Source organism: Aethalodelphis obliquidens, unplaced genomic scaffold, assembly GCF_003676395.1.
Source record: "Aethalodelphis obliquidens isolate GAN/ISIS:26980383/991018 unplaced genomic scaffold, ASM367639v1 scaffold71, whole genome shotgun sequence".
Taxonomy (NCBI): domain Eukaryota; kingdom Metazoa; phylum Chordata; class Mammalia; order Artiodactyla; family Delphinidae; genus Aethalodelphis; species Aethalodelphis obliquidens.
In genome coordinates, this window is record NW_020838015.1 from 8,039,165 (window position 1) to 8,057,350 (window position 18,186).

Genomic DNA, 18,186 nt, shown 5'->3' on the forward strand with positions numbered 1-18,186 from the left:
AGCTTCTTTGTTTTTCCTGTTCTTTCTCAGCTGCAGTGGGTTTCTACCAGTTTTTGTTCCCCTTCTTCCTGCAGATTAAGACTTTTGTTCCTTTAGGAGATGAGGAGACATGTCTAGGCAGATTTTGGCAGTGGCTGTTGTTCTGCTATCCTAGCCAGCACATGGGGGACACTTTCTCAGGAGTCTCCCTGATCCTCCCTGTGAGCACCTGGTGGGGATCCTGAAGGAAAAGTCTGCAAGACAGAACCTTCTATACCTATGGCCCCCAACCTTTAGTAACTCATTAACAATTTAATATTATTGGCTTATATGACATTGGCAGTGTCTATCCCAGGTAAGCAAATGCTCACGTGCTATTTCTCCCTGCAGTGCCACCTGCATCACTCCTGATTTGGGGTTAGGTGTAAGCCCGGAAACCTTAGTTTTCCATTGGGTTCAAGAAAAGTCATTAATTTGCAATTTGTCCAGCTTTTTTCTTGTTGTAAGGATGGGAACTCTGCACTCCACATCTCTGAACTGAAACCAGAAGGCTGTTGATTAGTTTTTCAAGCGTAGTTATATCTTGTATGCAGCCTTTTCTCACAAAGTCTAGATATTTGAAATATTAAAAGACTGTGTCAAGCAAAGTATAATGTACTAACAATTCGCTGAACATTTTGTTAATCCAACAGACTGGATATTCTTATAGTGTTAATACCTAATCAAGGATTCTGATCAGTTTGAAATAACTAATATTCTTGCCTGGGTTGCAATAATTTCAATTAAAAAAAGAACTGGGCTTCCCTGGTGGTGCAGTGGTTGAGAGTCCACCTGCCGATGCAGGGGACATGGGTTCGTGCCCCGGTCTGGGAAGATCCCACATGCTGCAGAGCGGCTGGGCCCGTGAGCCATGGCCGCTGAGCCTGCACGTCCGGAGCCTGTGCTCTGCAAAGGGAGAGGCCACAACAGTGAGAGGCCCACGTATCGCAAAAAAAAAAAAAAAACTTATTGGGAATTCCCTGGTAGTTCAGTGGTTAGGACTTGGCACTTTCACTGCCGTGGCCCAGGTTCAGTCCCTGGTCAGGGAACTAAGATCCTGCAAGCCGTGTGGCACGGCCAAATAAAAAATAAAAATAAAAAAAAATAAAAAGGGTCCTCCCGTCTCTCCTCATATCTACCACCACCTCCTCTCCCTAAATAATATATAATAACTCAATCAAACAGCATCAGTAGATAAGCTTGAAAAATAGCTGATGTGGGGTTTGTTAATGCATAAACTTAACATTTCAAATGTGAACAACTGTTTATCATAATTACCTCATCTCATCCTTTAAGCAGATATTAAATGGCTTTGAGAAGATATTAAATGGCTTTTAAGCAGATATTACATGGCTTTAAAAGGTGTTGTGCCTCAACACCTAGCTTCCTTTCCCCCAGACTGCTGATAGGAATACTGGCTCTTTTGATCCTGACCATGCAGCTTTCCTCTTCCCTTCTGGACCATATCTAGGTATTGGACATACTGTATATCAGAATGGGCATTCGATTTGAGGAAGGACCTTCACACCAGTCCTGGGCTGATGTGCCCTCAGATCCACTTTCTGCCCTTTGCTGCTCTGCTATGTGTTGCAGGGGACGGGAAAAGAGGGGGGACTCCTGTAAACTACTTTTCCAGGTCCCCTTGCAAGTGGCTTCCAGTTAAATTAATCCAATGGGTGGCACTGATAAGAGACTAGAGGGTGAGAGGAATGAAGTCAGGGTATCTCAGGCGACCTCACTCCCGGGCTCTGGTAACACCACCTTCTCCCTATGTCCGCCCCTGGGGTGACAGTGGCTTCCTGCTGTTCCTTATCTCTAGGTCGCTTCAATGCACGCTGGTTGGCTTCTCAGCTCTTCCAATGCCTTAGTTCACAGTTGTCTCCTACTGTACTACTTGCCTCTTTTTTCCTGAGTGGACTGGGATTGGGACTTCATCTGCCACATCAGAGCTTCACTCTTTACCAGATTTCCCCACAATGAATAAAAATCACTACTGCAAAGAAAAAAAAAATGTTGCCTGCCATTCCAATTCTGCAAGGATCAAGCCATTAGCCACTGCTGTCGCCCACCAGTTCATACATATTCTAGCTCCTCCATTACCTCTTAGGAGCAGTTCCTCAGAGCTATCTGAGAGGCTGTCTCTCAGGCTAAAGTCCCCGAATAAAACTTAACTCACAACTTTCACGTCGTGCATTTTTCTTTCAGGCAACACTACAGTATTACCATCTTGTCTGTGTCTCTCTCCAGTGCCATCATAAACACTCTGCACAACACTGCCATTGAAAAGAGACAATTCTCTCATTCATGTCACTGAAGAGAATCACTCTGGCCCATTCATAGCCTACTCTGTTAATGAATGCAATTGTTTCCTTCCCCAGTTCTCTCAACAGCAAAAATGTACAGTAGCCAACAGATTCCTAGACTAGAATAAGATCATCCACGGTAGGCTTGTTTTAAATGTGTGTCTATGTGTACATAAAAATGCATAACTGCATAAAAACACAGACACACACATGAAGTCCACAGTTCAAGAAAAATAAAACAAAAAGAGTCTGTATGGGGGTTACCATGACAAAAAAGAAAGACCAAAACTCCTTCATGGAATTAAGGCTTCCACTTCCAGACAAGAAAGAGAAAGAGGGACTGGAATTATCTTCATGCCTGAAACAAACACAAACATAAATACATGAAATAATGGTTTTCAAGGCACTGGACATCAGGCAATGAAGAAAAGTGATCCCTGAGAGATGCGGGGAAATGAGGTAAGCCCTTGATTGCTCCAGCTTACTGCCTTAAGAGCGTTTCCAAGCCACAAAACAGGGAGGGGAAACAGAGACAAAGTCTAGCCAACTCCTGAAACTGAAAAAGCTGGGATTCTGGATACAAAAGCAGCTAAGGTTCCCAGGACTGAGCACCAGAAAGGAGACCTAAACAGAGAAAGAATCCTGGAGATCCACAGGGGGTCTCTACCTCAGGTATTCAGAAGAGATCAACATATGCATATGAGGGGAAAGAATAACCTGAAAGGATTATGGATACAGGGTTCCTTTGCGGGGGGAGTGATAAAAATGCCCTAAAATTGTGGTGAATAATGGATAGATCTACATAGGAAATCATTAAGAATATAGAGGTAAAACAATTTTGTAAAAGAATAAAATTGGAGGACTCACACTACCCAATTTTAAGATGTACTACAGAGCTGCAGCAAGCAAGACAGTATGGAACTGGCACAAAGCTAGACACAGGTATCAGTGGAACACAGGAGAAAGTCCAGAAAAACATCCATACAGATATGGGCAATTGAGGGAATTCCCTGGTAGTCCAGTGGTTAGAACTCTGCACTTTCACTACCAAGGGCCCGGGTTCAATCCCTGGTCAGGGAACTAAGATCCTGCAAGCTGCGTGGCATGGCCCCCCCCCTCAAATATATATGTATTTCATATTACATATCCAACAAAAAACTTGATTCCAGAATATATAAAAAACTCTCAAAAATTCAAAGAAAACAATACAATTAGAAAATGGGCAAAAGACTTGAACAGTCACTTCACCAAAAAGAATATGTGAATGGCAAATAAGCAGATGAAAAGATGTTCAGCATCAGGGAAATGCAAATTAAAACCACGATGAGATACCACTACACATTTATTAGAATGGCTAAAATTAAAAATACTAACAATACTAAGTGCTGAAGAGAATGTGGAGCAACTGGAACACTTACATATTGCTAGTTGGAACGTACAGCTACTCCAGAAAACAGTTTGGCAGTTTCCTTATAAAGTTAAACATATGCTTACCTATGACCCATCAATCCCACTCCTGGGTATTTACCATAGAAAAATGGAAACTTATATTCACACAAAAACCTGTATGCTAATATTTATAGTAGCTCTATTCATAATCACAAAAAAACTGGAAACAACCTAAATGTCCCTCAACTTGCAAACAAATAAACTATGGTATATCCATAAAATGGAAGCAATAAAAATAAACTAATTATAGACACATGCAACAACATGGATAAATCTCAAAGGCCTTATGCTGAGTAAAAAAGCTAATCCCAGAAGGTTACATACTGAAAGATTCCATTTATGTTGACATTTGAAAAGACAAAACAAGAGTGATGGAGAACAGATCAGTGGTTGTCAGAGTAGGGTGGTAACATGGGTTTTTTAGGGTGAAGGAACTAATATTCACCTCAATTGTGGTGATGGCTATACATATCTATATATATTGTAAAATTCATAAAACTGTATGTCAAAAGTCAATATTACTTATGAAATTTTTTTAAATAAAATTAATAAATCTAAAAAAGTAATGATTTTTAAAATAAAAGTGGGACTTCCCTGGTGGTCCAGTGATTAAGACTCCACGCTTCCAGTGCAGGGGGCACGGGTTTGATTCCTGGTCAGGAAACTAAGATCCTACATGCTGTGAGGCACAGCCAAAAAACAAAAAAAGTGTCTTGAAACCAAAGAACCCCCAGGAACCCAAAAAGCTAACAGTCAATTGATAACACAGGAAAAAGTTAACATAATAGGCCTGATGTTGCTATTTCTAGGAGGCCCTGCTTGTATGACTGATCCGTGCAATAGCTCCTGGGAACTTGGCCTGTAAAATATCCCCTATGCTACTAATTGATAAGGTTGTTTTATGTGCCTGGAATGCTGAATATGGCCATACAAGCCCTGCTAGATAGTTTCTGCAAATGTAATTCATAGAGAACACCTGGTTTCTTCTGGGAATCAGAAATTTCAGTAACAGTACCTAATCAGTCCCCAATTAAAAAAAAAAAAAAAAACTCCGAGTCTTGAGCAAGCTTCCCTAGGCAGAAACACTGTGCAGGCACTGCTGTATTTAATTGCTGGAGGAAGCAGCTTGTTCTGTGAAACCCCACCCCTTTGGAAGCCCACATCTAGACTCTTCCAGACTCCACCCATTATGTCTTTTTCCCTTGCTGATCCTGCTGTGTATCCTTTCGCTGTAACAAACCATAGTGGTGACTACAAATGTCTCTAAATCCCATGAGTCTTTCTAGCAAATCACCAAATGTGTGGGTGATCGTCAAATGCCCAAAACAGTTCCAAAATATAAGTGGTACTTTAAATCTTAACCCTTTCCTCAAACCTTTTTTTTGGATCTGTACTGCCTACTCTTTAGCCTCTCCTAGAATCCCAAGCAGTGCCATATCCACTGTAGTCTTGAACATCTGCATTAGGCCCTTGAAAGAGCCTCATATGTGACACCCAAGTTCCAAGTGGAACTCAGAGCCTGGTGTAAATGTTACAATTAGGTTCAGCAGCAAATAACAAAGATCCATTTCTCTCTCACTTACAAGGAGTCCAAAAGTATGTAGTCCAAGCCTGGCATGGCAGCTCTATGCTATCAGAGACCTCAGCTCCATCTAACTGTATTGCCAGAAATGCCTTCCATTCCCAAGGTTACCTCTTGATCCAACATGGCTGCTGGAGATCTAGCCATAACATCCACATTCAAGATGACAGAAGTCATGGCAGAAGAAGGGCATGCTCCCTTCCTTTTAAGGACACTTTGCACTAACCCCAAACAACACTTCTTCTAGTCTTTAAGCCAGAACTTGGTCATATGACCATACCTAACTGCAAGAGAGGCCAGGAAATGCAGTGCTTTCATTACACAGAAATATGCTGAGCTAAAAATCAGGGTTCCATTAGAAAGATGAAAGGGAGAATGGATATTGGGAGGTAACTGGAGTCCCTGCTACACCTAGTTAGTTCTACACTCAACACAAAGTAATCTGTGAATCAACTGTTTTAATAACCTAAGATAATTTGAGGTCAACGTGTCTTTACCTAAAATGTGTTACAGAGGTAGACATGGAGAAGAGTGATAAGAAAAGATTTGTTGAGTATAAACCTAAACTGCTACTTCTTTCTTCTGCCTGCTCAAATATACTGTTGATCCCCTCAGGAGGAAATGAACACATTCCTAGAAAGACACAAACTGTCAAAAACTGACTCAAAAAGAAACAGAAAATCTGAATAGATCTATAACAAGGAGATTGAATCAATAATCAAAAACCTCCCCCAAAAGAAAAGCTCAGAACCACATGGCTTCACTGTTGAATTCTACCAAACATTTAAAGAAAAACTAACACCAATCCTTCTCATACTTCCCAAAAGTTGAAAAAGAGTGAACATTTCCTGACTCTAGGAGGCCAGCATTACCCTGATACCAAAGCCAGACAAACACATGACAAGGACAGCTACAGACCAACAGTCCCTACGAATATAGATGCAAAAATCCTCAACAGAATACTAGCAAACAGAATTCAGCAGCATATTAAAAGAATTATACACCATGACCCAATGTAATTTATCCCAGGAATGCAAAGGTGGCTCAATATATGAAAGTCAATCAATGTAATATACCATATTAATAGAATGAAGGGAAAAACCCACATCATCACCTCAACTGATGCAGAAAAAGCACCTGACAAATCTAACACCTTTTCATTATAAAACACCCAATAAACTAGAAATAAAAAGGAATTTTCAATATGATAAAGGTCATATGTGAAAAAAACACATCTAACATCATACTCAATGATGAAAGACTGAAACCTTTTCCCCTAAAATCAAGAACAAGACAAAGATGCCTGCTTTCACCACTTCTATTCAACATAGTACTGGATGTTCTAACCAGAGCAATTAGGCGAGAAAGGGAAATAAAAGGCATCCAAATTGGAAAGGAAGAAGTAAAACTATCTCCATTGGCAGATGACATGATCTTACACACATAAAACCCTAAAGAATAGACACACACACACACACTGTTAGAGATAATAAACAAATTCAACAAAGCTGCAGGATATAAAATCAATACCAAAAAAAAAAGCAGTCATACTTCTATATATTAGTAATGAACAATCCAAAAAGGAAATTAAGAAAATAACACCATATATAAAAATTAACTAAAAACAGATCAAAGATCTAAATTTAAAAGCTAAAACAGGGAATTCCCTGGCTGTCCAGTGGTTAGGGCTCGGCGCTTTCACTGCCAGGGCCAGGTTTGATCCCTGGTCGGGGAACTAAGATCTTGTAAGCCGCGTGGTATGGCCAAAATAAATAAATAAAAGCTAAAACTATAAAACTCTTGGAAGAAAATATAGGAGGAAAGCTTCATGGCACTGGATTTTGCAATGAATATGATACCAAAAGCACAAGGAACAAAAGAAAAAATAGATAAACTGAACTTCATCAAAATTAAAACTTTTGCACATCAAAGGACACTATCATAGAGTGAAAAGGTAACCCAATGGATAGGAGAAAATATTTACAAATCATATATCTGATAAGAGAATAATATCCAGAATATGTAGAGAACTACAACTCAACAACAAAAAATAATCAAATTTTTAAAATAGAGGCTTGAATGAACATTTCTCCAAAGAAGATATACAAATAGCCAACGAGCACATGAAAAGATGCTCAACATTATTAGTCCTTAGGGAAGCATCAATCAAACCCATAATAAACTACCACTTCACAACTACTAGGGTGACTATTAAAAAAACAAACAGAAAATAAGTAGGAAAGGATGTGGCAATATTGGAACCCTTGTGCATTGTGGTGGGAATGTAAAATACTGCAGCCACTTTGGAAAACAGTTCAGTGGTTCCTCAAAAATTTAAACACAGACTTACCCTACGACCCAGGAATTCCACTTCTAGGTATATACTCAAAAGAACCGAAAATAGAAACTCAAACAGACACTTATATGCAAATGTTCATAGCAGTATTATACCACCAATAGCCAAAAGGTGGAAACAACCCAAGTGTCCCTGAACTGATGGATGGATACACAAAATGTAGCGTATATATACAATGGGATACTATTCAGCCACAGAAAGGAATGAAGTTCATGTACCTGCTACAACATGGATGAACCTTGAAAATATTATTTTAAGTGAAACAGATAAAATATTGTATGAATACACTTATATGAAATCTCTAAAATAAGCAAATTCATAGAGACAGAAAGTAGATTAAAGGTTATCAGGGGCTAGGGTGAGGGAGGAATGGGGCATTATTATTTAATGAGTACAAGGTTTCTATTTGGGGTGATGAAAAAATTTTGGAAATAGTGGTGATGGTCACACAATTTTATGAATGTTATTAATGCTAGTGAATTATACAGTTAAAATAATTTAAATGACATTTTATGTTATATATATTTTACCACAATAAAAAAGAAAGAAAAACCCACCACGTGGCTTATTAAATATACAATTTTCTGCAAACACATACTCACCTATCCCTTCATTCTCCTTTCTTAAACAGTTCGCTGTGATTCAAGCAGATGTTTTCACAAAGGTTTCCTTCTCAGAAACTTCACTCTCAGTGTAAATCCGGGGCACAACAACTTGAAGGAAGGACCTTTAATGCTAAGCAGTATTACAGCATCTCATTTTTTGTTAGACAAAGTAGAATCCATTAAACAAATACTCCCATAGCACCTACTATGGGTTAGGCACTGTTCTAGGGGCAGAGACAGAGCAAACAAAAGAGATATTCCTGCCTGCACCAGGCTTCTTTCTCACGTATTGTGTTTTGGAAAATCTCTCCAGGAGACTATGATATGCCTGTGACAACTAGCACAGTAAGAGCAGAGAGACCCGAGCGCTTGACAGACCCAGTTCTACCCGCTTCCCCACCTCTGTGATAGCGATGTCTAGAGATGAGAAAACTTTTAAGCAACTGCTCCCACCTGAGAAGGCCTAGTGCAGCCACTCTGATCACCATTTGACTACATTCCTCCATAACACTGGGAGACTTCCGTCATACTGTCTTAGTTCGGGCTGCTATAACAAAGTACCATAGACTGTGCAGCCTACAAACCAGAGAAATTTATTTCTCCCAGTTCTGGAGGCTGAAGTCCAAGATCAGGGCACCAGTATGTTCGGGTTCTGGTGAGAGTCCTCTTCTGGGTTGTACACTGGCGACTTCTCGTTGTATCCTCACATGGTGGAGAGTTCTCTGGGGCCTCTTTTTAAGGGCACTAATCCCATTCATGAGGGCTCCACCTTCATGACCTAATTACTTCCCAAATGCCAAATGTCCCAATACCATCATCACCCTGGGAGTTAGGACTTCAACATATGATTTTTGAGAGGCCACAAATGTTCAGTCCATAACACATATCAATGGAGTAACACCTGGAATGTGGCCTTTGGGGTACAAATGAGCAGGTATCTTGGCTTTACTTGGATTCAAGGGCCCCAGACAGATCTAGCACAGGAAAATTGATTCTTCCGAACTGGCCAGCCTCACCCCTTGCAGCTGTACACTGGAGTTTGGAGACAAAGTCCCAGCTAATAATAAAGGGTCACTTTGCTTTGTTTTATACTCTGGGCATGGATTTCCCTCAAAGACCTCCTGGAACCAGGTAATCAGGGCACGATTCAGGTTCTGCTCTATCCTGGCTAAACACATCCTCAACCTATTGATCTCATCCTTTAATAGATCCCCATTTACCAATCTCAAACATGTGACTCTAAACAAATGAGGTACTAAGCCTAACTTCCAATTTCTTCATCTCGCAGAATGGGGCCAATAATACGGTCTTCATACATTTGATGTGAAGGTTAAATGGCTTAAAGTATGCAAAACACTTAATATGGTGCTTGACTATTATAGCAGGTGCTCAATAAACAGCTGCTATTCTTTTCCTTCATTTATTTAATTACAAGCAACATAGTGTATGTATTTAAGGGGTGAAAACTTAAATATTCTATAGCAGTGAGTTTCAAACTTCAGTATTTAAAAGAAAAAAACCTTGGTAGTGTATTGAATCACAGATTTCTGGGCCCCACTGAGACATTCTCAGTCAGTCTAGGGCCAGACATGCTATTTTTAACAAGCTCCCAGGTAATGCTGATAGGTCTATTGAAACAACTTCATAAACTGAAGATGAATGCCCTCTTCAAACTGGATCACTTAAAATACAAAATTTAGTTTATCAACAGCTGACAACAACAAGAAATATGCATGCAAATCCTACTACTTCTCTTTTCTGGATTATGTATTACAAAGTACTCATCAAATACTTCAGAGATTGGCTAGCTGCTTTCCAAACCTGTTCCTCTTACTCCAACTACACGATATTTCCCTGCCTCCCTTCCAGTTAGATGTGGCCTCGTGACCAAATTCTGTCCAATAGAAGCTGCGAAGCAATGTGCAACACTTCCAGGCTTAGTGTCTAAGCCTTCCCCATATGATCTTCTTTTTCTTGCCTCATTCGTTGGCTGGAGGGAGAGGATTCCAAAGCCCCAAGGGATGGGGAAGCCACAAGATGGAAGACACCTGGTCCCTGAATCACCACATGGAGAGCCACCTGCCAGACCCTTGCACTGGCCCATTACATGAGTAAAAAATGAACTTTTCTCTGGTTAGGCCGGAAATTTGGGGTTGGTCTATTATAACAGCTAGCATTACCCTAATACAAATATCCACATTGATTAAAAGAGAGGGATCATGGGCTTCCCTGGTGGCGCAGTGGTTGAGAGTCCGCCTGCCGATGCAGGGGACACGGGTTTGTGCCCCGGTCTGGGAAGATCCCACATGCCGCGGAGCGGCTGGGCCCCGTGAGCCATGGCCACTGAGCCTGAGCGTCCGGAGCCTGTGCTCTGCAACGGGAGAGGCCACAACAGTGAGAGGCCCGCGTACCGAAAAAAAAAAAAAAAAAGAGAGGGAGCATGATTTAACCAAAGGAGAAAAGTCTCCTAATATATACTCTCTTCTAAGTGGAACAGAGGCAGTTTTTCAAAAAACTTGTGAACTTAAAAATCAAACCAAAAAACTGAAATGAAAAAGAAGTTACTGATTCTTAAGTCACGTAAGCCTAACATCACCTCATGCAACCTAAAGTCAGTGTTACACAGTGTCAGAAAGAGTTTAATGAGAGTAACAGATGGGTTGTAGACAGCCTCACCTGTACAACATTTTAGACAGAACAGTTAACGAAGTTACCAGCTAAGAAGTTACAGGGAGGTTAACATCTCCCCCAATCTTCTATTTTAATGAAAATTTCAAAACAGACAAAAAGTTGACAGAATATAAAGCACACCTTTTCATCCACCACCTAGATTTAACAATTGCTAGTATTTTGCCATATTTTTCCTCTACGTATGTGGTGAATTTTTTTCGACTGAACTTTTTGAAAGTTGCATACATTAGGACTCATACACTTCACCCCTAAATACTTCAGCCTACATCTCCAAATAAGTACATTCTCCTATATAAATAACCTTAATTATCACACCTAAGAAAATAACAGTAATTTCCTAATCATCTAATACCAAGTCCACATTCAAATATCCCCAACTGTCCCCCAAACATTTTTATAGCTCATTTTCATAAACCAGGAGCCAATCAACTGTCCTGTGCTACATTTGGTTATGTCTCTTTGGTCTCCATTAACTCAGAACACTGTCTTAGTCTGCTCAGGCTGCTAGAACAAAATACCACAGACTGGATGGCTTAAACAGTATTTCTCACAGTTCTGGAGGCTGAGAAGTCCAAGATCAAGGTGCTGGCAGATTCGGTGTCTGGTTAGGATGCTCTTCCTGGCTTGTGGGTTGCTGCTTTCTTGCTGTATCCTCACATGGCAGAAGAGAGAGGGCACTGATCCCATCATGGAGAGTCCACCCTCATGACCCCATCTAAACCTAATCTCCTCCCAAAGGCCCCACTTTCAAAGACCATCACATTGGGGATTGGGACTTCAACATATGAATTTTGAGAGGACACAATTCAGTCACTTATCTTGCCTTTCTGTTTCCCTTGACATAGACTTTTTGAAGAAACCAGGACCAACTGTCTTGCAGACTGTCCCATATTTTGGATATGCCCGTTTTCACATGGTATTTTATAACTTATTTCTCTATCCCCTATATTTCCTATAAACTGGAATATGTGCCTAAACCTCGATTAGATTCAGATGAAACATTCTGAGGACGAATACTACATAGGTAAAGCTGCATGCTTCCTCTTGCAACACATCAGGAGGCATATAATACCAGATAGTTCCACAAGGACCAAGGATAAATTTGATGACTTGAGTATAAGATGGTGACTGCCAGACCTCTCCACTGTAAAGGTACCTTCTTTCCTTTGTGATAGGTAAGTAATCTGTGGGGTGATACTCGGCACCATGCAAGTACCATGTTCCCCAACAACCTCTCACCTATGGCTCTGGAATTCACTGAAAATCCTTGTCTAAATCAACTGTCCTTGCGAGCTGTGAAATGGTGAGTTCTAATTACATCATTCCAAAAAGGTTCTAAGAAATGCTTTCAGGAAATGTCATTTTTCTAATTTTAAGACACATTTTACTTCCATTTCTAATTTTTAAATAACTAATGTTATCGAACCACACAACTTATAATCTATTTCTAATGCATTTTTGCTACAAAAAAAGGTGTTTGCTTTATTTTTTAATTTTTATTTTATATTGGAGTATAGTTGATTAACAATGTTGTGTTAGTTTTGGGTGTACAGCAAAGTGATTCAGTTATACATATACATGTATCTATTCTTTGTTTGCTTTATTTTTAAATGTTTCAATTGCAAAAGTAATGTGTAAGTGTTATAGAAATTTCAGGCCATTCAGAAGAGTACAAAAGGAAAAGTAACATCTCCCCTCTCTCCCTCCCAACAACAGGTCCCACTGTCAAAGGATAACCACTGCTAAGTTTGTGCATCCTTCTAGAGCACACATATCATATATAAATGTATATGCATCATGTTTATGTATATACATCATATGGCTTTCAAAAAAATAAATGAGATACTATACATACTGCTCTGTGCCTTGTTTTTTCCCACAAAACTATGTGTGGGCAGCTGCCCTAAAAGGACATCTCAAAACACCTCTTTTTCCCAGCTGCATAGTATTCCTTAGTGGGAATGTGCTGTAGTTTAACCAGTTCCTTCTTAATGAGTATTGCAACTTGTTTCTGCTGCAACAAATATTGCCATCTATATAACGTAACATGCTAGTGCATGTATTTCTGAAAAATAAAGTCCAAGAATGGAGACTGCTGGATAAAAGAGTAGAATAGCTACCCTGTAAATTTTTTTCTAAGTATTAACAAATAGCCCACCAAAAATTACGATTCTCATCACTCCCACTAACTGTATCCTAATGCATTTTAAAATTACAGCAGGTCTCTGCTCAAGTAGCAATGCTGGCCAAAGAATCACAAATCTAAGTTGAAAATGAGAACTAATATTTACCAAGTAAGTACCAGACACTGCACTTGACCTTTACAATATCACAATAATACAAAAATTCTGTGAGGTGAGTGGCATTGTCTCCATTTCTGAAAAGAGGAATCTAAGGCTCAGAGAGCTTGCCCAATGTTACACAGCTTTATAAGTAACAGGGCCAACATTTGAACCCAGGGGATCTGGTACCCAACGGAGACTATACAGAGCTTCCCCAAACTAGGGCCAAAGTGAAGGGCTCTTAAAAATAAATAAATAAATAAGGGCTCCGGATTAACCAGGAAGAGGGTGGTTCTGAAATGTTTGCTCACAGGCTCAAATGTTAATTTCATGCTACTGCAAAAAGCCATATTTCCTCTTTCAGACTTTGGCTTTGAACCCACCCTCAGCCTGTGCTTAGGAATTCAGCTTCAACAAAACAACAATGAGCCCACCGTCCACAGAACCTGGAGGGGCTGACCAACATGTACTTGGAAAGTTGACAGGCGTGGAGGAGGGGGAAGCCAGAAGCAGGCAGTGGGCTAGCATGGCAAAGTTAGATATTCTGGACCCATATCAGTTGTCACAAAAACATTATGGGGGAAGTGGAACCACTGTACACACGAGAGAGAACCACAATTAACTGACACAGTCTGTTTATGACACCTTTCCCTGCCTCAAACACTCGCTGTTTCTGCTGCACAGACATGCGGGGCTTGGTAACTTCAGGACGGCACTCAATCATGTACCGAGCCAGACAGCTGGGAGCTCCCTGCCCTGACAAAACAGGTTAGACTGGTGCCAGGCAAGCACCTTACCCACTGCCCTGCAGCTCCCATCGCAGGGTCTGGGGGCTGCCTTCAACGTCCCTGGAGAGTCTAGTCTTTGGTCACCTTCCCTTGTAGCTGCCTGGACCAGTGCCCAGGGAGGAGGAGTGCTTCTAACTGTCCCTTGGTGAGTAGGGGAATTCCTTTCAATTTAAATGCTAAGCATTCACAGCTTGTCTCTTCTTGTCCTTAGGTCCTTTGGGATCTATCTGTACACACCGCTCCTAAAGTAACATCAACTCTTTTGGGGAGATAGTGGGATAAAAGGAGCGAGGAAGAGGAGGGAAAATCGCTTCCCCTTTCCCTGTCTTGTCTCCCTTCCAAACACAGGGTTCCAAAAGTTTCATGGGTAGTCAACAATTGAAAGATCACAGAAAATTGATAACAATGTGATTTGAATAGGGAGAAGCGGGCATCAAACTGGGTGATTTGAGGCGCATCTTAAAATGCCACAACAATGCCACAGAATGGAGGCATGGACATGCTATTAGGTGATTCCACTTCCAAAGTTAAAAAGAAAGCACAAAAGGGTATAAAGTGATGTCTCCCTCCCACTCCTATGTCCCACCCACCTAGTTCCTCCCCCACAAGGAAACCAATGGTACTAGTCTATTGCATGTCCTTCCAGAGATATTTTACAACTACACCAGCAAATACATATATTATCACATTTTAATATATTACTATATATTAATACATTGTATCATATATGTATATATCACAACTTATTTTAAATATTAAAGCCTTACCTCTCAAAGTACCACTTAAATATTTTTAAAGTGGCAGGAATTAGATTTTTTAAATTTCAAAGTAAAGAACTGAAATTCGCAGCTGAACTCTTTTCACTCATGAAAACTTACCAACATTTAAAAGTTAAATTGGTCACCTCCATAAATTAAGTTGGGCACCCAGCACACAGCAGATACTTAACAAATGTTTCCTTAGATCTTTTTGTCCTTTATTACTCAGAGGCAACAGGACACTTACTCATTTCCTCTATTGATATCAAGAAATGAAATCTGATTTCTTACTATTAAGAAAGAGAAGTCCTGAAATTTGTACTGCATTCACATAAGTATTCAAAGATTTTCATACCGAATTTTAATCAGAATCCCTATCCCAACAGTCTAAGTATACATTAGCTAGTTAGCTTATCAAATGACATTAGAATTCAGAATTGGGGACGGGGGAGACTTGAAACAGTAGACTAAATATCCCTGAGAAAAAGAGAAATATTTTCTCTCAATTATAGGCAACCCACACCAAAATATTAATATTTGGCAGAACCTAGGACATCTCACATTGACAAACAAATTTCTTAATGCATTTCAAAGGAAGATTAAAAAACCCAAAGACACAGAACAAAATTACAGAGAATGCTATGAGAGGATGTTGCCTTTTCTGAACATCATCAATTAAACCAGATTTCCGCAAGACAAAATGAAACAGTACACTGGTAGCACAATCCCAATGACTAAAAGATTGAGATGAGTTTAAAAAGTACATATCCACAAAGGAAAATTCCACTGTTGTTTTCAAGCCTTAAGATAAAGGTGACTGAGCTGCTAAGAACATGGAGTACTCCTCAGAAAATCCATTTTTAAATCCCATTTCCATGCACTTGAGCATGTATTTATGAGCCTGTCAAATCTACCTTCTAAAAGTATTTCACACTGTACTTTAATGAATTGGATCTAAGGGCTATAAAATAAAAATATTTTCATGGCTATCTATATACATATAAAGGCAACGTTCATTTGCACTATGGCAGAGTCAATCGCCTGAAATGACAACATGCTTCAACTCCCCACTCTGCTACCTGCTCAGGAAACCTTCGAGCTTACCTGCAGCCTGGGCATCAGTCGTCACCGACTGACACAAACCACAAAGCTAAAGAATGGCCAGGTTTGTGTTCACACCTATAATTTGCAATAACCAAACTCAGTTTTAGATCTGGTCCTGTTTCAACTCAAGTCCTGTTTAGGCCACTACGTCTTTAAAACTAGAGGGCTCCCTGACAGCACTTCATAACCTTGGTGGCCATGAGCCTGGGCTGTCAACAGTCAAGAACCATGAGAAGCAAGGCCCAGGGCCAAGGGTAATTGTCACATTAAAGATTAAGGTGTCTGCTTTCCATTCTCTATCAGGGAATCCTGAATGGAAATTGAGTGGAGAGATCCCTCCAGTATAAGTGATGAAGTCAAATGTTCCCTACTGAGAACAGTCGTGAAGTGGGCTCATCTATTTCACATGAGGATGCCAACCCGGGCCTTAACTCCACTGAATTAAATTCAAAAAGAGAATACTTGGTTCCAGTTTGGAGTCATGTCATGGTGGACGGGGGTGGGGGCGGAGTGGGGGCATGGCGGGGGGAAGAGGGATGATTCAGATTGTGGCTGACATCCATGTAGTAACGGAAGATTTGTGCTGACCACTGTGCATGTAAAACACCGTGTGCCATTAAATCCAGAAAAGGATGGTGGCATAGCCCACCTTTCACAACAAAAGAAGGCTGACTCCAGAATTAAAACCACTACTTTTCCTCTTCATACACCCTTAAATGTATCTTCGAAGTCGTGTCCTTCTTACAATCTGAGGAATAGGAAAGCTCCTCTTAGCTTAGAGAAGGCAAGTAACTGGGTAAAACTTCCCACCTGGACATAAGAGTGGGAGGCGTGCCCATCTCCCCGACTAGGCCCGCCATGGCGGTGCACCACTCTTAAGTCCTGGACCACGCTCACCTTTCACAGTGCTTCAAGCCTCGACTTTATTCACAAGAGATCCGGGAACACAGATGTCAGAAGTGGGCGCCCACCCAGGTTGACCATGGACGCGGCGGCATCCACCAAGCCCCGTCAGCCGCAACCCAAGCCGAGGAACGCTCAGTCCTCGCCCCACCCTCACGGTGGCCTGCTTCCTGGGGCGGTGCGGTTCCTGGGAGGTCACCCACCTCCCGCCACCGCACACACCCTGTGGAGCTGAACTGGGGCGGGGGCGCGAGAGGGGGCAAAGCTGAGACAGAACCGATCGGACAGAACCAGGCCACCCCGGTGCCTTTCATTTTCCCGGTTCCCCTTGAAGAAACGTCGAAATGGAGTGGAATTCTCTTTCATGGTAATAGGGAGCCCGAAAATGCAGACAGTTGACCTTGGGAACCAAGACCGTCGCAGCGGGAAACGGAAAAGAAACGAAACACGTCGGCAAGTGAAGGGGGAGCACAAGGCGGCGACGGGGGGCGGGGGGGAGCGCAGCAGCCCGGGCGGCCGAGGGGAGTCGGGGACGGTGGGCGCGGGTGCAGGGTGCTCACCGTAGATCATGGCCAGCCCGGTCTCGTGCAGGAAGCGCACCCGGCGGTGCTTGAAGAGCCAGATGGTGAGGATGGTGAGCGTGAGCAGCAGGATGAAGGTGAGCAGGCTCACGCTGTCCTGCCGGTGGCTCTCCTCCGCCTCCTTCTCCGTGGCGAGCTCCTCCATGGCGCTGCTGTCCTCGGCCGCCGCCCCAGAGGAGGAGGCCGAGGCCGCCGCGCGCAGCCCCCGACCCAGCAGCAGCGGGAGCAGCGGCAGCAGCAGCAGCCGCGGTGGCAGCGCCCGAACCACCCGCTCCGGGCCGAGGCGTGCCGCGTCACCAGGCTCCATGGCCCCAGCGCCGCCCGCGCGCCTCCTGCGCGCTGGGACAGGCAGCCCGCGCCGTCGGCGGCTTCCCGTGGCGCCGCCGACCTGCCCGAGTGGCCGCTGAAGCCGCAGCTCCTCCTCCCGCTCGCGCCGGGGCCGGGGCCGCGCCGGGAGCCGCGCTGGGGGAGGGGCGCGCGCAGTGCGCAGGATCCCCAAGCACCGCCCCCCGCCCGCGCACCTGTCCGGCCCCCGGCCGCGCCGCGGGCCCGCCCCGTCGCCTCCCCAGCGGGGTCGCCGGTCGCCTTCCAGCCTGCGGGCGGGACCGCTGGCCCCTCGCCTTCTGCGCTCCTCGCCTGGTCCCGGCGTACCTGGCCAGGCCGTCTGGGCTCGCGGGGCCACTTCCTGGGCACTCGCCGCCGCGCTTCGTAAACGGGACGCCAGAGGTCGCCCGTGCCTGGCAGGAGCATCCTCTTGGATGTGCGG

General features: G+C 42.7%; 1 protein-coding gene across 3 annotated transcripts in view; it reads right to left on the bottom strand.

The window, feature by feature from the left end:
* Nucleotides 1-17,849, bottom strand: part of SLC9A7 (solute carrier family 9 member A7) — a 151,612-nt gene extending 133,763 nt beyond the window's left edge. For all 3 annotated transcript variants that reach the window (XM_027091376.1, XM_027091379.1, XM_027091380.1), the window contains exon 1: nucleotides 17,400-17,849. In XM_027091376.1, the coding sequence (XP_026947177.1) occupies nucleotides 17,400-17,727 (328 nt within the window). In that variant the 5' untranslated portion in view covers nucleotides 17,728-17,849. The remainder of the gene's footprint in view (nucleotides 1-17,399) is intronic.
* Nucleotides 17,850-18,186: the final 337 nt, after the last annotated feature.